Source organism: Macrobrachium rosenbergii, chromosome 8 (genome assembly GCF_040412425.1).
Source record: "Macrobrachium rosenbergii isolate ZJJX-2024 chromosome 8, ASM4041242v1, whole genome shotgun sequence".
NCBI lineage: Eukaryota > Metazoa > Arthropoda > Malacostraca > Decapoda > Palaemonidae > Macrobrachium > Macrobrachium rosenbergii.
Genome location: NC_089748.1, coordinates 22348574 through 22366425, shown reverse-complemented (window position 1 = coordinate 22366425; position 17852 = coordinate 22348574). Strand labels below are relative to the sequence as shown.

The window sequence follows — 17852 nt, the reverse complement described above, 5'->3', positions numbered from 1 at the left end:
TCCATGCAATCTCACTATTCAAATGATACAAATATTCTCTGTGCATAAAACTGCTTAGAGAGAGAGAGAGAGAGAGAGAGAGAGAGAGAGAGAGAGAGAGAGAGAGAGTGGAGGGTGCAGTGAGGGGAGAGTGAACGGTACCAGGTGCATCAGGAAATGGAAAAGGACAGTGGCATGCATTCAATAGCAGGAACAGAAAAAGCTGCAAAAAGTATCGAAGGAAACGTGATTTTCGTTTAATAATCGAACTTTGGTTTTTATTCATTTCATTAAAATGATAAAGTTTTTAAATTACCGAAATCGGACATTCGAAAAATATTCAGCAGATAAGTTGATTGAAATTCTTTTCTTCACAAACATAGCAAAAAGTGGTGGTCAATTAATCAGCCTTTACAAAAATTTCTGAAAGACTGAAAAATACTTTTTTCATTTATGTAGTTCATAGTTCATAACAATAGGAAAACGTTCAGTCTTTGTAAAAAGGAAGATATATTCCAACCCACCTAAAAAACGATGATAATGGAGATAAAATTTGTTTTAGGCGAAAGAGCTAATTCATTAAAGGAAAAAATCTTATAATAAGCACTGCAGAAAACTGAAAAAAATATTATGTCCCAGTTCAGAGACTGAAAAAACCTGTTTATCTCTCCTGTTCATTTCTGTCGGGATTTGTCCTAAAAATAAAATTATGTCACTGCTCAAGAGAAAAAGATTCCATTTTGGCTAAAAGAAGCCGGGATTTCAATACCTTATCTTAACTGAGGGAACAGGAAAAATAGAAGATGGAGCCTTTTCGTTGCTGTCTAAATTAAGCTGTTCTTGTAACAGTGTGGCCTCTTGCTCTTGCTAGCTCACATTATATCTGTTATGGTAAGATTGTGAACCCAGGGATTTCACGAAATCCATGAAAATTTCAGGGAATTTGACAAATTAACAATTCACTTAGGAACACTTAATAGTCGAGGGGCTAGCACTAAACACAGCAAAACAGTGATTCATCTACACTGTTTCACAGTGTTTAGTGCTAGCCCCTCGGGGATCAAATGTGTTTCGCCGTGTTTAGTACAAGTCCCTCTGGGATCAAATGTCCCTAAGTACATTTGATCCCCGAGGGGCTAGTACTAAACACGGCAAAACAGTGTAGATGAATCACTGTTTCGCCCGTTTAGTACTAGCCTGTCGGGGATCAAATGTGTTTTGCTGTGTTTAGTACCAGTCCCTCGGGGATCAGATGTCCCTGATGGACGATCAAATGTCCCTAAGTGCGTCTGATCCTCAAGGGGCTAGTACTAAATACGGCGAAACAATGTTAATGAATCACTGTTTCGCCTGTTTAGTACTAGCCGCTCGGGGATCAAATGGGTTTAGCTATGTTTAGTACCAGTCCCTTGAGGATCAAATGTTCCTAAGTGCATTTGATCCTCGAGGGGCTAGTACTAAACACGGCAAAACAGTGTAGATGAATCACTGTTTCGCCCGTTTAGTACTTGCCTGTCAGGGATCAAATGTGTTTTGCTGTGTTTAGTACTACTCCCTCGGGGATCAGATGTCCCTGATGGACGATCAAATGTCCCTAAGTGCGTCTGATCATCGAGGGGCTAGTACTAAATACGGCAAAACAATGTAGATGAATCACTGTTTCGCCTGTTTAATACTAGCCGCTTGGGGATCAAATGGGTTTAGCTGTGTTTAGTACCAGTCCCTTGGGGATCAAATGTCCAAGTGCGTCTCATCCTCGAGGCGCTAGTACTAAACACGGCAAAACAGTGTAGATGAATCACTGTTTCGCCATGTTTAATACTAGCCCCTGGGATCAAATGTGTTTCGCCGTTTAGTAATAGTTCCTCGGAGATCAAATGTCCGTAAGTGCATTTGTTCCTTGAGGGGCTAGTACTAAACACGGCGAAACAGTGTAGATGAATCACTGTTTCGCCTGTTTAGTACTAGCCGCTCGGGGATCAAATGGGTTTCGCCGTGTTTAGTACTAGTCAGTCCCTTAGGGATCAAATGTCCATAAGTGCATTTGATCCCCGAGGGGCTAGTAATAAACACGGCAAAACAGTGTAGATGAATCACTGTTTTGCCATGTTTGGTACTAGCCCCGCAGGGATCAAATATCCCCAAGTGAATTGGTGATTTCATGAATTCCCTGAAAATTTCAGGGTGGTTTCACAGTCTTACTGTAACATCTCTACCTTTCATTTTGAAAGGCAATGGATGAGAAGGTTAAAAACAAAAAATAAGAGGTGGGGGATTGAACCCTAAGAGGTAATATTTTCTTTTATTACCTGTTTTCACGCACTGAAGTGCAAAGGATAACCTAAATCACAGGCTCCTGACAGGTGTAGGGGAGAAAAAGAAAGATGGTGGATCGGCATTATTGTTATGGTCGCGAAAGACCACCTTCTGACACGTTTCTTAATTCCCCGTTTTCCCCACGTATTTCCACTCGTGATTTCATGCCATACCTTCGCCTCTCGTTCCACACCCTTTGTCTTCACGGCCACTTTCTCGGTCAGAGTTCTAACACTAGCGAGTTTTCAGAAGCTTTACGGGAACCCTCGCTCCACGAATTTTAGAAAACTCCGAGACGAGGCCTTCAGTAAATTCTTCGAGTTAACCCTGGTAAGCATATCTGGCTTCTTAGAATGGTTAACTGATGTTGGTGTCTCCTTGAAGATAAACATATATTTAAGATTAACGATCATCTCTCTGGCGCAATCTCAGCAGAACAAATGGTGGATCACGGGAGGAATAACTGAGAATCAATGGATATCAGTGTTGCAAGTTTCATTAAGCCACTCCCTTTGCTGCAGATATCCTTTCTATGATTGGAAGGAAGCATAGTTGCCGACTCCCCTTCCGCTGCCCGTCAAGATGATTTAAATAAGAATGCGCCGAAGTTGATTCGGCGCAATCGAGTTTTCTGTACAGCGTTTAATGCTGTATGAAACTCTCAGCCACGGCCCGTGGTACTCTCAGCCGAGACCCATGGAACTTTCAGCCACGGCCTGGTGGTGGCCTGTGTTGTTGGCACCTATAGCGGTGCCTGACGCAGGATCATGGCTAACTTTAACCTTAAATCAAATAAAAACTACTGAGACTAGTTGGATGCAATTTGATATGTTAGATGATTGGAGGGTGGATGATCATCATACCAATTTGCAGCCGTATAGCCTCAGTAGTTTTTAAGATGTGAGGGCGGACAGAAAAAGCGAGGGCGGACAGACAAAGCCATCTCAATAGTTTTACGAGCGCTGTCTTCATCGGTGTTAATCCTATAAAGATAACGTTTCCTGCTTTGTAAAATGGGCCTATGGGTTTTTTTTTTTTTTTTGCTTCTTCCTTGGCAGATTTAACATCTTGCCTTTCCGTTGATAACTTATTATACTCTCTCTTATTTTACACAATTCATTATTTCATAGTTTTAAAATTTTTCCCTCTTCATTCTTCCCGTAGTTGGATCTTTTAGAACTCTTCTTCCTCTCTTCCTCACCCTTCCCCATGTTCTGACAGGTCAGGTGTTCAGCTGCTTTGTCCTTCATTATGTTCAGATTCATTTGTTTTATTCTTTGCAATACTTTTTCACCTACAAATACTTTTCCCCCTTTTGTTCCCAACGCAGATTCGATTAGTTTTTCTTTCTCGCCTTTTTTCCTTTAACCTCTACCTTTAGTAGCTTTTCCTTATCACTGATTCCCTATTCTTCGGTTCCTTTATTACCTATATTATTGTACCACTCAGCTTTATCATCCTATACATGTACCTCATAACCCTACTTATATTCACTCTTGTTAGTCTTAGGAAACTCTCTCTCTCTCTCTCTCTCTCTCTGATGTGATATGTGTCTCACGAAATATCAAGTGCATTGAAATCCAGAAATTATAATATATGATGTTGCGAGAAATCTGGTAGTTTCCGGAGAATGCCTCGTTAAGTAATGGCTGTATCTCGGCACTATCAGATGTCCCGGTGATTTCACATCCTGGATATTAGAGCTGGCAATATCTGCCATCAGACTGTCATGTATTTTTCGGAATGACTTGCCACAGAGATGAGCGACTGAAGATAAGGTCTTGAGATTTCGGCTTAGCTGAGTGGAAAGAGAGGTAATTTGCATTTCTAATTATTGTTTCATGAAACTCATTTTTACTTGAAAACTGATATATAGATGGGTAAAGTGTATAGATATAATATATATATATATATATATATATATATATATATATATATATATATATATATATATATATATATATATATATATATATATATATATATATATATATATATATATATATATATATATATATATATATATATATATATATATATATATATATATATACATATTTGTATTTGTAAAATTGGAGCACCGCTGCATGTATCAAGTCTACGGGCACAGTCCTCTCCCTATTATGGATTAAAAAGTAATTAGACTGAAATTTTGGCTTTTAAGACGATGAAGCCATAAATTAATTATATCACTGCTAGTTGCCGGCCTGGCATCGCGACGGACTTCTATAAAATAGGTGACAATAATACAAAAACTGAAAAGAATGAAAAGACTGGGAATGCTAACCTTGATTATTTACCTTCGTCAATTTACTGTAAGCTGTAATTATACTCGGTTAACGATTAGCTACATTTACTTAACAAATAATAACAATAGTTCAAAAATTAATTACAACCATGGGCACACGTGAATCATAATAGATTATAAAATGTAATCATTTAACGGTGCTATAAAAGATGAAATTCCTTTGTTCCGTCGCACGTGGTTGGGTCCTAGGTTTAGAGAGTATAGACTATTCTCTCTAGACCTTGGTTGGGTCCAGGCCATAGGCGTACCAGCCAGGGGCCCAGAGGGGGCAATTGCCCCGCCTGGGTCCGGGAATCGGCTAAAGTTCAGGCAAATCGGTCGAGATATTCGGGCATTCGGGGAAGGAATTTTTTATTTTATATAAAATAAAATAATCATGAATAAAAAATAAATAAATAACAAGAATAAAAGTAAAAATAAACTTGTCGGGCAAATGTTTGAGATATTTGGGCATTCGGGAAAGCTTTTTTTTAATAAGCATAAGAATAAAAATAAATATAAACCTGTATTTGTAACCAAATAATAAATAATCGCATGTGAATTACCATTACAATTGAGAGTATATATAATATGTAAGGTAGTTATAGAATATGTTACAAGCTAATATTATGAACAAATAATTTATGTCGTGCAAGAGGCAGAGAGAGAGAGAGAGAGAGAGAGAGAGACGCTCGGGTCTCACCATCAATTGTGTGCTTCCCCTGTGAAAAATTTCTCAGTGATCATTCCTTTGCATTCAGCAACTGGAAAAAGCCTGAAAGACTGGCAAGCATGCTCAGAGCAACAGTCACAAATTAGCCATGTCAAAATGGATTGCACTGAAGAGAAACAAAAGACAAGAAACGTCAGTTTTGGTCCAACTTGATAATGCTCACAGAGACATGGTCCAAAAGAACGGAGCCTATCTCAGAGTGATTGTCGAGTCCATCCTTTTCACTGCACAACAAAACATTCCCCAAAGAGGGCATTCAGAAGATAGGTCCAACATTGGACAGGATTCAGAGGTAAATCGAGGAAACTTGATAGAACTTTTGCATCTTCGATGTAGGACATCCCATGGCTTGCCGAGAGATTAACTTCTCAGCTGGCAACACATCAGCAGTGGCTCTCACCAAACATCCAGAATGAGATTCTAAATATTGCATCTGACCTTGTTCTAAAGGACATATCTAAAGCTGTGGGAAAAACTGGGAAGTTTAGCCTCATAGTAGATGAAACAACAGATGTCAGCAACAAGGAGCAAGTGTCTGTGTGTTTGCACTATATACACAATGGTCAGCCAGCAGAAACCTTCGTTGGCTTCCATGAAGTAAAGTCTGCAAAGGGAAAGGCACTCTTCCAACTGGTATTGGATGTACTTCACAAAATGGAGCTGAGAATTGAGGATGTAGTTGGCCAGTGCTATGATGGGGCATCTAACATAAGTGGCAAAGAGAAAGGTGTGGCTACAAGAGTGCAAGAGGTTGCACCCAAGGCCATCTATGTCCACTGTTATGAGCACTTACTCAACCTTGCACTACAGGATACATTGCAGGAAAATACTGTCATCAGGAATGCTCTTGCAGTTGTCCAGTCCATCCAAAACTTCTTTAATACACCTAAGCGAGAGAATGTTCTCCGTTCTGTACACATGCCAGATATTGACCCAACACCATACAGTCCATACATCAAATTGAAGTCTCTAAGTGAGACACGCTGGTCCTGTAGATGGGAGGCTGTGAAAGCTGTAGAGCAACAACCTGAGAGAATCCTACTTGTTCTAATAGAGTTGTCTTAGGAAAAAGATGCCAAAACTTCTGTGGATGCAAAGGGTCTTGTCAAAGCTATGCTTGAGTTCCAGTTCATCCTTGGCTTGCACACTTTAAAAGTGATCTTTTCCAACACAAATGCCCTGGCTAGATACCTGCAGGGTCATGATGTTGACGTGATGACTGCAAAGATCACTTGTGATGCTACACTAGAAACCCTCAAAAAGTGCAGGGAGGAAGATATCTTTTCTCTCATTTGGGAAAAAGCCAGAAAAACTGCAACAAACATGATTGAAATTGCACCAGACATTGAAGAGGTGGAAACTAAAAAGCGCCAAAAGAAACCATCCATTTTTCAACACGATGTATCCAGCGTCTCAAATAAATCCGTGCTCCAATTGTCTTGCAACAGGAAGATACGTTATTTTTTTTTTTACTTCTTACTATCCCATCTTGATTACTCATTGTGTCACTCTTACCCATTTATTTTGATTCACTTCTTCCTCTTTCTCATCGACATTTTTTCTTTCTGTTTCACTATCATCTTTCTTCTATTTACATCACTAACCATTCTGTGTATCTGGCACTATTTTCCCAAGTCTGCAGACTGGCCTCTATTCAGTGAGCCCTTTTGGTCAAGGGCAATTATTTTGGTATATCTCATTTTAGTGTTCATTAATGGATGGCCTTCATGGCTCTTCATTACTCCAGTGTAACTGTCTGATTGCGTCCACTCATTAAGCATTTACATTAGAAACCACAGTATCAGCGATTCGAGTCAATTACGAATGTTCCGATCACTTAATGTAAAGCTGCAGACGTCGCTTAAATGCGTATTGATTTTCTTTTTTCTTCATCTGATCATTATTCCCATTCCTTTGAGTTAACTGTGCTTATTAATGCTGCTTGTTATCTTTTCCGGTGAAGAAATAAATTAGGTTTCTATATGTTTATCTGCACTGTTGACTTTTCTTCATTGGCTATCGTCTATAATACCACGGCTCTCACCAGTACTGTGATCTTTCCCTAGTTATGATTATTGTATGAAATATGCACTTGTATGGTCTATGCACTTTCAAGCGCTGCATTTGGTAAAATTTACCTATATTAACACAATATTTAAAACTCTCATTTTATTATTTCAGCATGGTTTTGTTATGATGTCATCGATTATATCATTATATTATTAATGGCTAAATGATATCATATTAATCGGTTATGGAAAAGTCTGTAATCACGTGGGTCAAACAACATTTTGACCAGATTGTGTTGTTGAACCGGAGCAAAACATATTAATAAATAACTCAAGGAACTGAATTTACATTTTGAGAAGGTAGACAACCAGGCGGAATGCTAAAGAAATGCACTCGTGCAAAGATCTAATGGATTTCAACAGGTATCCGAACACTTACTATTGCCAGGAAATTTCATTTGAAAGTACCTAACCATAAATGCGCCTTGAATTATGAATATCATGGACTGTAAAGGAACATGAATATTTTATCATTCTGAATTGAACAAATATATAAAACATCTTTGCCGTTTTAGGTTGGAAACCATATTTCGATTTGTCAGAAATGAGATAACTGACATCATAACACAATCGTGTTTTCATTTCCGAGACAGATTCATTGACTTGTATATGTTACAGTAAGATTGTGAAACCATAGATTTCACGAGATACCTGAAATTTTCAGGGAATTCGTGAAATCACCAATTAATTTCGGAACATTTGATCCCCGAGGGGCTAGTACTAAAACAGCGAAACAGTGATTCATCTACACTGTTTCGCCGTGTTTAGTACTAGCCCCTTGGGGATCAAATGTGTTTCACCGTGTTTAGTGCTAGCCCTCGGGGATCAAAGGTGATCAATTACACTTAGGGACATTTGATCCCCGAGGAGCTAGTACTAAACACGGCAAAACAGTGTAGATGAATCATTGTTTTGTTATGTTTAGTACTAGCCCCTCGGGGATTAAATATCCCAGAGTGAATTGGTGATTTCACGAAATCCTTGAAAATTTCAGGGATTTCGCGAAATGCGAAATCCCTGGTTTCTCAGTCTTACTGAAACATAATACACAGTTTTCCGCGCTCTCTTCCTCTCTTTTCTCATAATCAGCCCTATCAATTAACTTCAACTACTTTATATTATTCAATATTTTCAGACCTTTTCAGTAAGAGAGTAGAGTTTAGTGTCCCTTAAGGTTCTGATCACATATCCGATAACATTTTGTCACGTTTAACCTTTCCTTTATTTCTCTGGACGTTTGAAGCAAAATTTGCCCTATAGATGAGGCTTTATTAGTTGAAAATTCTTTGCTAGAATACAACAAAATTTGAATTGAATATAATAGTACTCGCGCCCGCGACGAGAGAGAGAGAGAGAGAGAGAGAGAGAGAGAGAGAGAGAGAGAGAGAGAGAGAGAGAGAAATTTCATAGCTTTCAAGAAATTAGATATACAGTAGCAAGGATAAACAAAGTAAAATTATCAGACCGTTAAGGAAAGATACACAAATTTCTCATACATACACAAGCACACAAACGAAAGGAGTATATGATTACCGGAGGTACTCTGAGGACAAATCATTTTTATTTTTTATTAGTATTGCTGTTTCTATGAATCTTCCATTTTCTTCAATGGAATTGTCAGGTTTTGATAGTGTCAGTTTTTTTAATATAAAAATCCCTTATCATGGCATGTAAAGAAAATCATATCCTCTAAGTATCCATTTCCATTTTATTATTTATTGAAAACAAGCATATTCACTTCGCAACATTGCTTTCTCTGTTGAAGAAGCACATATTTCCTTAGATAATTATATAACCTTTCATCCATTGATTTGTCCCTTTGAATATCACAGGATCTGTTTAGCCAGAGAGGAAATATAGGAGGCCAAAAGGGACAGCTCTTTCTCCTCCACATAAAAAGAAAATACTTTATAATCGTGGTGACCCCCTCCCTCCCTAATCGTCCCCTTCCCTTCCGCCATCCATTATCTGCTCTTATCAACTTGGTTTCGTCCCCTTGTTCTCATTGTCCCCTACTGCAATATCTCTCCTTTCCTTCATCAGGGGAGTCCAATATACAGATTTCGGGATCCTCATCTCTATATCGGGGAGAAATCTTTACAGCTGGAGAACATTTTTCTTTCGAGATGCAATTATCTTTCTGTGGTTATGTTGCTGGATTTGAGGTGTGGAATTAATGTAAACGGGATATATATGTATGTGTGTATATGTATATATATATATATATATATATATATATATATATATATATATATATATATATATATATATATATATATATATATATATATATATATATATGTGTGTGTGTGTGTGTGTGTGTGTGTGTGTGTATATGTGTGTGTATGTATATATACATATATATATATATATATATATATATATATATATATATATATATATATATATATATATATACGTGTGTATATATACGTATGTATCTGTTGGTCCGTCTGCTCTAAAATGGTTATTAATCCTTTGACATCTGGTTTTGTCACAAACGCATATGTTGGTTGTCAGAAAATAGCAGTCAAAACTTATATAAAAATATACTTTTCCTGATATTTTTCTTAATTCCCTAATGATTCTTTATAATTCTTTATCGCTGGAAGACGTAACGTCATCATATAAAAAAAAATCATTGCTTTTAGCCAAGGTATCATGCACAATCTATTTTATATCCTCTCGGTATTAGATTTTATGAAGTTTCATACTCTTCAGTATTTTGTAAAAGATAAAAGCCTATATATATATATATATATATATATATATATATATATATATATATATATATATATATATATATATATATATATATATATATATATATATATATAGTTTTGATGGCGTATCTGGTGGGCATTTTTCTGTCCACCCTCAGATCTTAAAAACCACTGAGACTAGAGGGCTACAAACTGGTATGTTGATCATCCACCCTCCAATCATCAAACATACCAAATTGCAGCCCTTTACCCTCAGTAGTTTATATTTTATTTAAGGTTAAAGTTACCCATGATTGTGCGTCTGGCACCGCTATAGGTGCCATCAACACAGGTTACCACCGGGCCGTGGCTGAAAGTTTCATGGCCTGCGGCTGAGACTTTCATACAGCATCATACGCTCTACAGAAAACTCGAATGAGCCGAAGAAATTTCGGCGCATTTTTTACTTATTTTATAAGATTCTGAGTCATGTGTACTAAGTGGGGCATAAAGACGCATTTTATCGTCGAACCTGGCAGTCTTTCCACTTCCTTGACGACCAGTAAGGCTGAATTTGCTTGGCTGTAAGGGATACAAAATCACTCCCACATTGCCGCTTATAGAGCTGCCGCTTCTGAGAAGCAATACTGAGGCGTACATACATAAGAAATCCTGAAGTGGGCGTTTTGCATTATGAATATTCTATGTCTCTGTCTCTGTCTGTCTGTCTGCCTGTCTGTCTCTCTCTGTCTCTCTCTCTCTCTCTCTCTTAGTGGGTTCGTTTGTTAATGGTCTCGAATATTATGTCTGACGTAATTATGAAAACTAGGTATTAGGCAAGATGATAACGTTATAAATGTATTTCAAAATAAAAAGAAATGAAAAAAACGAGACGTGAACAGAATCCACAGAACTCCAGAACGATATGTTTTCACTGAAAGGAAGAGGAAGCAAAGAGAGCAGGAAAGGTCGTTTTTAACTCACACTTGTTTTCTGAAGCGAATGAAATAGAAAGTAAAATTGTATGCCATAAAAAAATTCCGCTGAAACCTCTTTATTTTTCCCCTTTTTTCTAGTTCAGCTGAAAGTGGATTGCTTTCTCTATTTCATCGGTTCTGCTTCACTGGAACAGAATGCGAAAAAATGAATACATATAAAACTTTAAAAATGCAGTGTTACTCTAAAGTTCACTTTAAACTGTAAGTGCTTTGGGCAGAGTGACAGAATGTTAACAGCAAGGAGAATAAGGAGGAACATTTTCAACTGCATTTCTAACAATCCTGTATAATAATAAATATGTTTATTCATAAGGTTAATTACTATGAAATCGGTGCTGATATGAATAATTTATGAATTTTAGCACGAAAAACACACACAGGGATCCTTCTTCTTCTTCTGATGATGATGATTATCATAAATGTTCAGCTCGAATTATCTTCAATCGTCAGTCTTTATATTACACACAAAAAACATTTAAACTTTGCTAAAAGTGTTGGAATTTTATACAAAAAAAAAAAAAAACTCCCACTTGGCGTCTTTCTTCTGAGAATTGTTTTGTAAACAGAATATAACGAAAAAAGACTTCTTCCAGAAAAAAAGAGAAACGAAAAATGTTCTTAACTATTCCATTTAACCGGTTTGACCTCAGGTTTCATTTAACTCCTCCTAGATTACCCTCAATCTCTTCCAGGATGATCAGTTCCTACATTTTTGTGCTTATGTCGTTTCAGTTTCCTGTTGCATATGCATTTATATGTATACAAATGGGAATATTCAAACTTAATGTATTTATATCCTAAGATTCATTACCTTGTGTAAGTTATTTAAACATATTCCGGTGAGGATGAAATGAACATATAGCTTGCTTCCGAGAAAACGAAGAGGAATTCAGTAGCTTCTACCACAATGACTATAATATTATATGTATCACGATTATTTCCCAATTCTCTAAAATTTGTCCCTCAATACGTAAATATTTGAACATATGTGAAGTGATCATATCTCTAAGGATGAGTTGTGGTTTAAAGAAAATAGCGCTGGAAAGATTAAGATGTCAGAATCAGGTTCGGCATAATGAGAGGTGCTTCCAAATGCACGCGGATTGTTATTATCTCTGTCAGTAAGGGGAAGGGATACCCTCAGTTTTACCTTAACAGCATCACCACTGCAAGAACTTATTAATGGGAAAGAAACATGCAAGCACAATATTCCTTATATGCAGGTTATGCAATTTTACACGTAAACAAGTGCTCACTAGTTAAACTTATTAAAATTCAATGATATGACGTTTTCTAAATACCCACTGCCTTCTCTTCCTCTGACGAGCTGATGGTTAAAGTTAAGTATACCTCAGTTTAACCAGACCACTGAGTTGATTAACAGCTCTCCTAGGGCTGGCCCGAAGGATTAGACTTATTTTACGTGGCTAAGAACCAATTGTTACCTAGCAACGGGACCTACAGCTTATTGTGGAATCCGAACCACACTATAGCGAGAAATGAATTTCCATCACCAGAAATAAATTCCTCTAATTGTTCATTGGCCGGCCGGAGACTCGAACTCGGGCCTAGCAGAGTGCTAGCCGAGAACTCTACTGACTCGCTCAACGAGGGGCTAATGGTAATGGTAGTTACTATGTACTGGGGAAATTTCTGTTTGTCTCTCTTTTATATGCAACCATGTACATATATATATATATATATATATATATATATATATATATATATATATATATATATATATATATATATATATATATATATATATATATATATATATATTTAAAGGACACATATATGCATTTCATAGCTTCAATGCTTTAAGATGTTATCATGGAAGATTCGGTGCGAGATGGTACTGATGGAAGTCATCAGTTACAAAATCTTTGTATTCAGCAAATAGTTTGATTCCTCAGCTCTCTGCGCGAAAGCTCAGCAATATTGGCGATCAGGTGATCTCCGGAGCGTTATGTATATTTGTGAGTACGTGCGTTACTTTGATCTAGATTATGCCAAAATCTGCCCTAAAAGTGAATTTGATCGTTCATTAACGTGATAGAACTGCAGTTGTCCAGTCATAGCTTCGGAGTGGTTCCAGGCTTTGAAAATCGGCAGATAAGGTAGAGTTTCAAATCTCTGTTTTTATGGGAGAAAATTGAACTTGTGATTTTTACCATGACTTTCTGATCATTATGAACTTTTGAACTGGTGTGGGAAATTTAATATGAATATTCATACCTCTTTTATATTATTATTTTGTTGTGTTATGTTTGCCATATCTTGGCTATGCATTTTACACTTTCCATTATTGTGTTTTGTATTTCATGTATTTTTGGGAGTTTTCTATCATGTTTAATTCTTTCGACAGATGTCTGTGGATTTGTGGTAGACTGTTTTTTTTTTGGACATGACTTTAGTTATTGATTTGGGAGTATGTGTGATTTTGGGTATTTCCATGCTATTAGCCATAATGAGACTTCTTTAATCAGAAGTGTTTTGCAGTTTAGAGTTTAGTTATCTGACTCGATAATTCATTTATTATGCATTTTAATTTTTGCTTTGTTTTATTCATTTCTTGTTGGGTTATTTGAATAATAAACCTATTTTTTTGTAAGAACGATTGTGTTTCTTTAAATAGTCCATTTAATTACTTGTGAGAATGAGAGAGGTCGGGTGGATGAGCTTCGATAAACGATGAGAGAGAGGGATTCGGGCTGAGAGAGAGAGAGAGAGAGAGAGAGAGAGAGAGAGAGAGAGAGAGAAAAGAGGAAAAATGAGTGTGATCATGGGTTGAACCTTTTCACGTCTTTTTCCTGAAGTAGATCAAAAGATTACGCTACATACACTTTCAAAAAAAAAAAGTGTTGATCTGTTCCCTGTAACATATATATACTGTATATATATATATATATATATATATATATATATATATATATATATATATATATATATATATATATATATATATATATATAAATATATATATATATATATATATATATATATATATATATATATATATATATATATAAATTATACAATCTTGGAATTTAGACCAGACACGCTATTATTTCAGAAAAGAAAAAATAAATAAAGGTAATTTGCTTATGAATACATAAATGAAAGTGCAAATTAATCAGGATTAGAAGTGACAAGAGGGAGGGACGGGGTAGTGATTTTACTAAGCAAAATAACGCGGATTTATTTCTTAAGATGTTCGAAGGAAAAGTCAGCAGATCATATCGACAATTATTTCTTGGCCGTAAGACATCAGAACCATCGAGGTTTAAAAACTTATCCGAGTCATGCCATAACCTATGCATCAGTGATCTGTGACGCTGTCGCACAGAACTTTGAGCTCAATCAACTCCCAGTTAATTGCCGAGATTGATGGAAATCCGAATAACGGAGTTGGAAAGTAGACAGATACGCACTTGCTTTTTAGTTTTAGTTTTCTGTAAAAGAAAACTATTGTGCCATATTTGCCTGTCCGTCCACACTTTATTCTGTCCGCCCTCGGATCTTAAAAACTACTGAGGCTAGAGGGCTGCAAATTGGTATGTTGATCATCCACCGTCCAATCATTAAACATACCAAATTGCAGCCATCTAGTCTCAGTAGTTTTTATTGTATTTAAGGTTAAAGTTAGCCATAATCGCGCTTCTGGCAACGATATAGGATAGGCCACCACCGGCCAGTGGTTAAAGTTTCATGGGCCGCGGCTCATACAGCATTATACCGATACCTCCGAAAGATAGATCCATTTTCGGTGGCCTTGATTATACGCTGTAGCGGCTGTACAGAAAACCCAATTGCACCGAAGAAACTTCGGAGAGCTTTTTACTTGTTATTTCTACCGATATATTGCACTGCTGCTGTTAAATGTAACCAAGCTTTGCATAAGCAACTGCATTCAGAATTTAAATGAAATGTTCTCAGTTTCTGTAAGGTGCATATTTTCAAATTATTGAATTTTGGTTACTACATTATAATTTCAAAATCCTTCTTGCAGGTTGGATAATATAGATGCAAGGTGCTTGGCGGCTGCTGAATTCATAAAGCAACCATTCGAGAAGAGAAGAAAATGCATTTAACTTCCATGCCTAGGTAAATATACTTATCAAGCCTTAATACTTCTTCTGTGACAGAAATGTTAACTTTTGATGCATAAGGTGAATAGTACTGAAGGAACCGAATAAAAAAAAGTATCCCAATTAATTTTCCCTAGCACTGAAGCGGAAAAAAGTTCTTAAAACTATCGTTATAATAGAAGTCATTATGAAAGAACGCGATGAATTTTGGGATCACGTCTTATCTCTTATCTCATTTCACCATTTCTTAAAATTTCGCTCAAGCACATCTAGCGCAAATGACCTTTGCTAATTGTCTAAAAATGTTGCATCTCTCTCTCTCTCATATAATGATACAAAAGACGTAAACGTATTCTATCTAAAATCTACATTCAGTTGTCTGCAAAGCACATGAAGGTAAATAATGCAACGTGAATTACCTGGATATAACGTACTGAAGCTTCGTGCAAAGTAATATACGATTCATTTCAACATAATAGGTGATTAAGGACCATCATTTACTCCGGATCGTGCACTGGCTGTAATGAAATCATTGCGTTTCTTGTATAGACAGACTATCGAATTAAACTTCAATTTAACAAAAAATCATCCCATGAAACACAGTGAACATAATTTCCATTCAAAGAATGAAGCAGTTGGGGTTTAACTGTGTTTCTGGGTCATGTGATGAAGACCTTTTACGGAGAGGATATTCAATGTTTTACAAATGAAAATTGTAATAGGTTTTAGTTGATATATATCAAGTAAAACCTATTATAAATGTGCAATAGTCTTAGTTACATCATGATATGCAGCACTGGCTATCAGGAACTCATTATTATTATTTATTATTATTATTATTATTATTATTATTATTATTATTATTATTATAGCTCACTTCAACAACTATCTCGTCATTTCTGCTTTGCTTCGCATTCCAGACTAGTATTCAGAGAGGTCTCGCCATTGACCGTTAATAAGAAAACTCATGTTCAATATTTTAGCTGAAACTTTGGCAGCCGGGAATTATCCTCGCCCATTGGGGCTGTCTTTTTATCTATACATTATCATTTTGTCATAGTCCTTTATAAATATCTAAATTATTAGCAACTCCTGTTAAATTAACAAAAATACGTGGAGTCGTTTTTAATTTTTTTATAGGGTTTTCAATGTAAATTTTTCTAGTTCTTCTGTGCAGCATTTGGAACATCTTTTGTGCCTTTCATTTCCAAAACACCTTTTATTTTCGGTCGGTTTGAATGGTTTATGATTGTGCCTTATTATTATAAAACTATTTGATACATGGTGTTATGTCACTTTTTGCATCCTGGAATGTCAGCGTAGATTTTCAGTGTTCTGCTTGTTTCATGAAACTTGTTTTCCATCATAATTCTGCTTGGTATACAGCCTTTTTTGCTTTTAATTTCTGGCTTTGGTCTTTATAAGTACGTTTTTTCTTTGCTTACCCGTGCAGATTTCTGAATAATTCTAGGTCTAGTGATTCTAACAGATGTGCTCTAGTGCGCAAATTTAAGTCTGCCATATGTTGCCACCTCAGGCCACGTGCTCAATTATCCTTCATAAAACGTCGAAATATAAAATTACAAAGAACTGTCTATTTGTGGGTGGAAATATGTCAATTGTGAAAATACATTTTTTTGCCTTGGCGATTTCACATATGCAACAAATAACTTTGAAGTTCATCAAACATTTTTTTTTATTTCGACCACTCATTTCGATCTGGTATAACGAAATATGTTATCCATTACTTTAGGTTTGTGGTCTTGAACTCGGAAAAAAAAAACTCCGTTGCCAAAACATTCGGCATCTAAATCATAAATTCTGAACTAAATAAAAAAAAAAAACTTTTACCACTGATGGAGAAAAGCTATAATTGGCTATAGTTTTCAAAATTGTAACCATTAGCATGCTAGTATTGTCATATTCTCTGCCAGCCGGATTTGACCAACATTTCGCAAAAATTTTAAACAAAATCTTGTGAATGCCTCAGTTGGATGCAAAGTTTTCTATAAGATACTAAAAATTTTTTGTGTAATCAATCGTGTTGGTGTTGGTTACTCAACAGTATTCATATTTTTACCCTTTTCCTAATCTCCCTTCCTTCATAACACCTGGAAAATAACCATGTAAGTCATTCTGAAGGATGTTAACTCTTTCCAAAGTACTAATAACTTTACATTATTACAGGTAGACATGTGTAAGACAGTTCCCTTGCAACTGATTGCTATTCTGGGAAAACGTGTTGTAGTTATCAAAAGGCATCATTTGTTAAAGGCTATAATGCTTATAAGATGTCCTGTACTGATATGGGTCTCTTTAAGATTACTCTTGTGGAGAAGATGCCTCAGGTAAATAAAAAAAAACTTTAAAATGGTCTTAATAATGTGTAGTGCATTTTGGAATGATGTGAAAAGAGAAACGATGTTTAGGGTAAAGTATTGAAAGTGAATTTAATTTATTTAGCTATGGATATTTAATTTATTTAGCTATGGTTAAGCACCACTGAATCATCGTGAAGAAATTCTGCCATCACCCTCTAGAAGGAAATACGATAGTTTCCAAGATGCTGCATTTTTAGAGGAAATGACACATACTCTGACTTAGCTTAAGGTGTACGGAGAAATACTGATTTTTTTCATGAAAATTTTAAGGGATATAATTCTTATCCAGCAAAGGA

General features: G+C 36.1%; 1 protein-coding gene across 1 annotated transcript; it reads left to right on the top strand.

Annotated features, from left to right (window-relative positions):
* Positions 1–5403: 5403 nt before the first annotated feature.
* Positions 5404–6380, top strand: LOC136841078 (zinc finger MYM-type protein 1-like). Its single transcript, XM_067108130.1, has 2 exons — positions 5404–5607; positions 5652–6380. The coding sequence occupies exons 1-2, from the start codon at positions 5404–5406 to the stop codon at positions 6378–6380; spliced, it is 933 nt and encodes a 310-aa protein (XP_066964231.1).
* The last annotated feature ends 11472 nt before the right edge of the window (positions 6381–17852 follow it).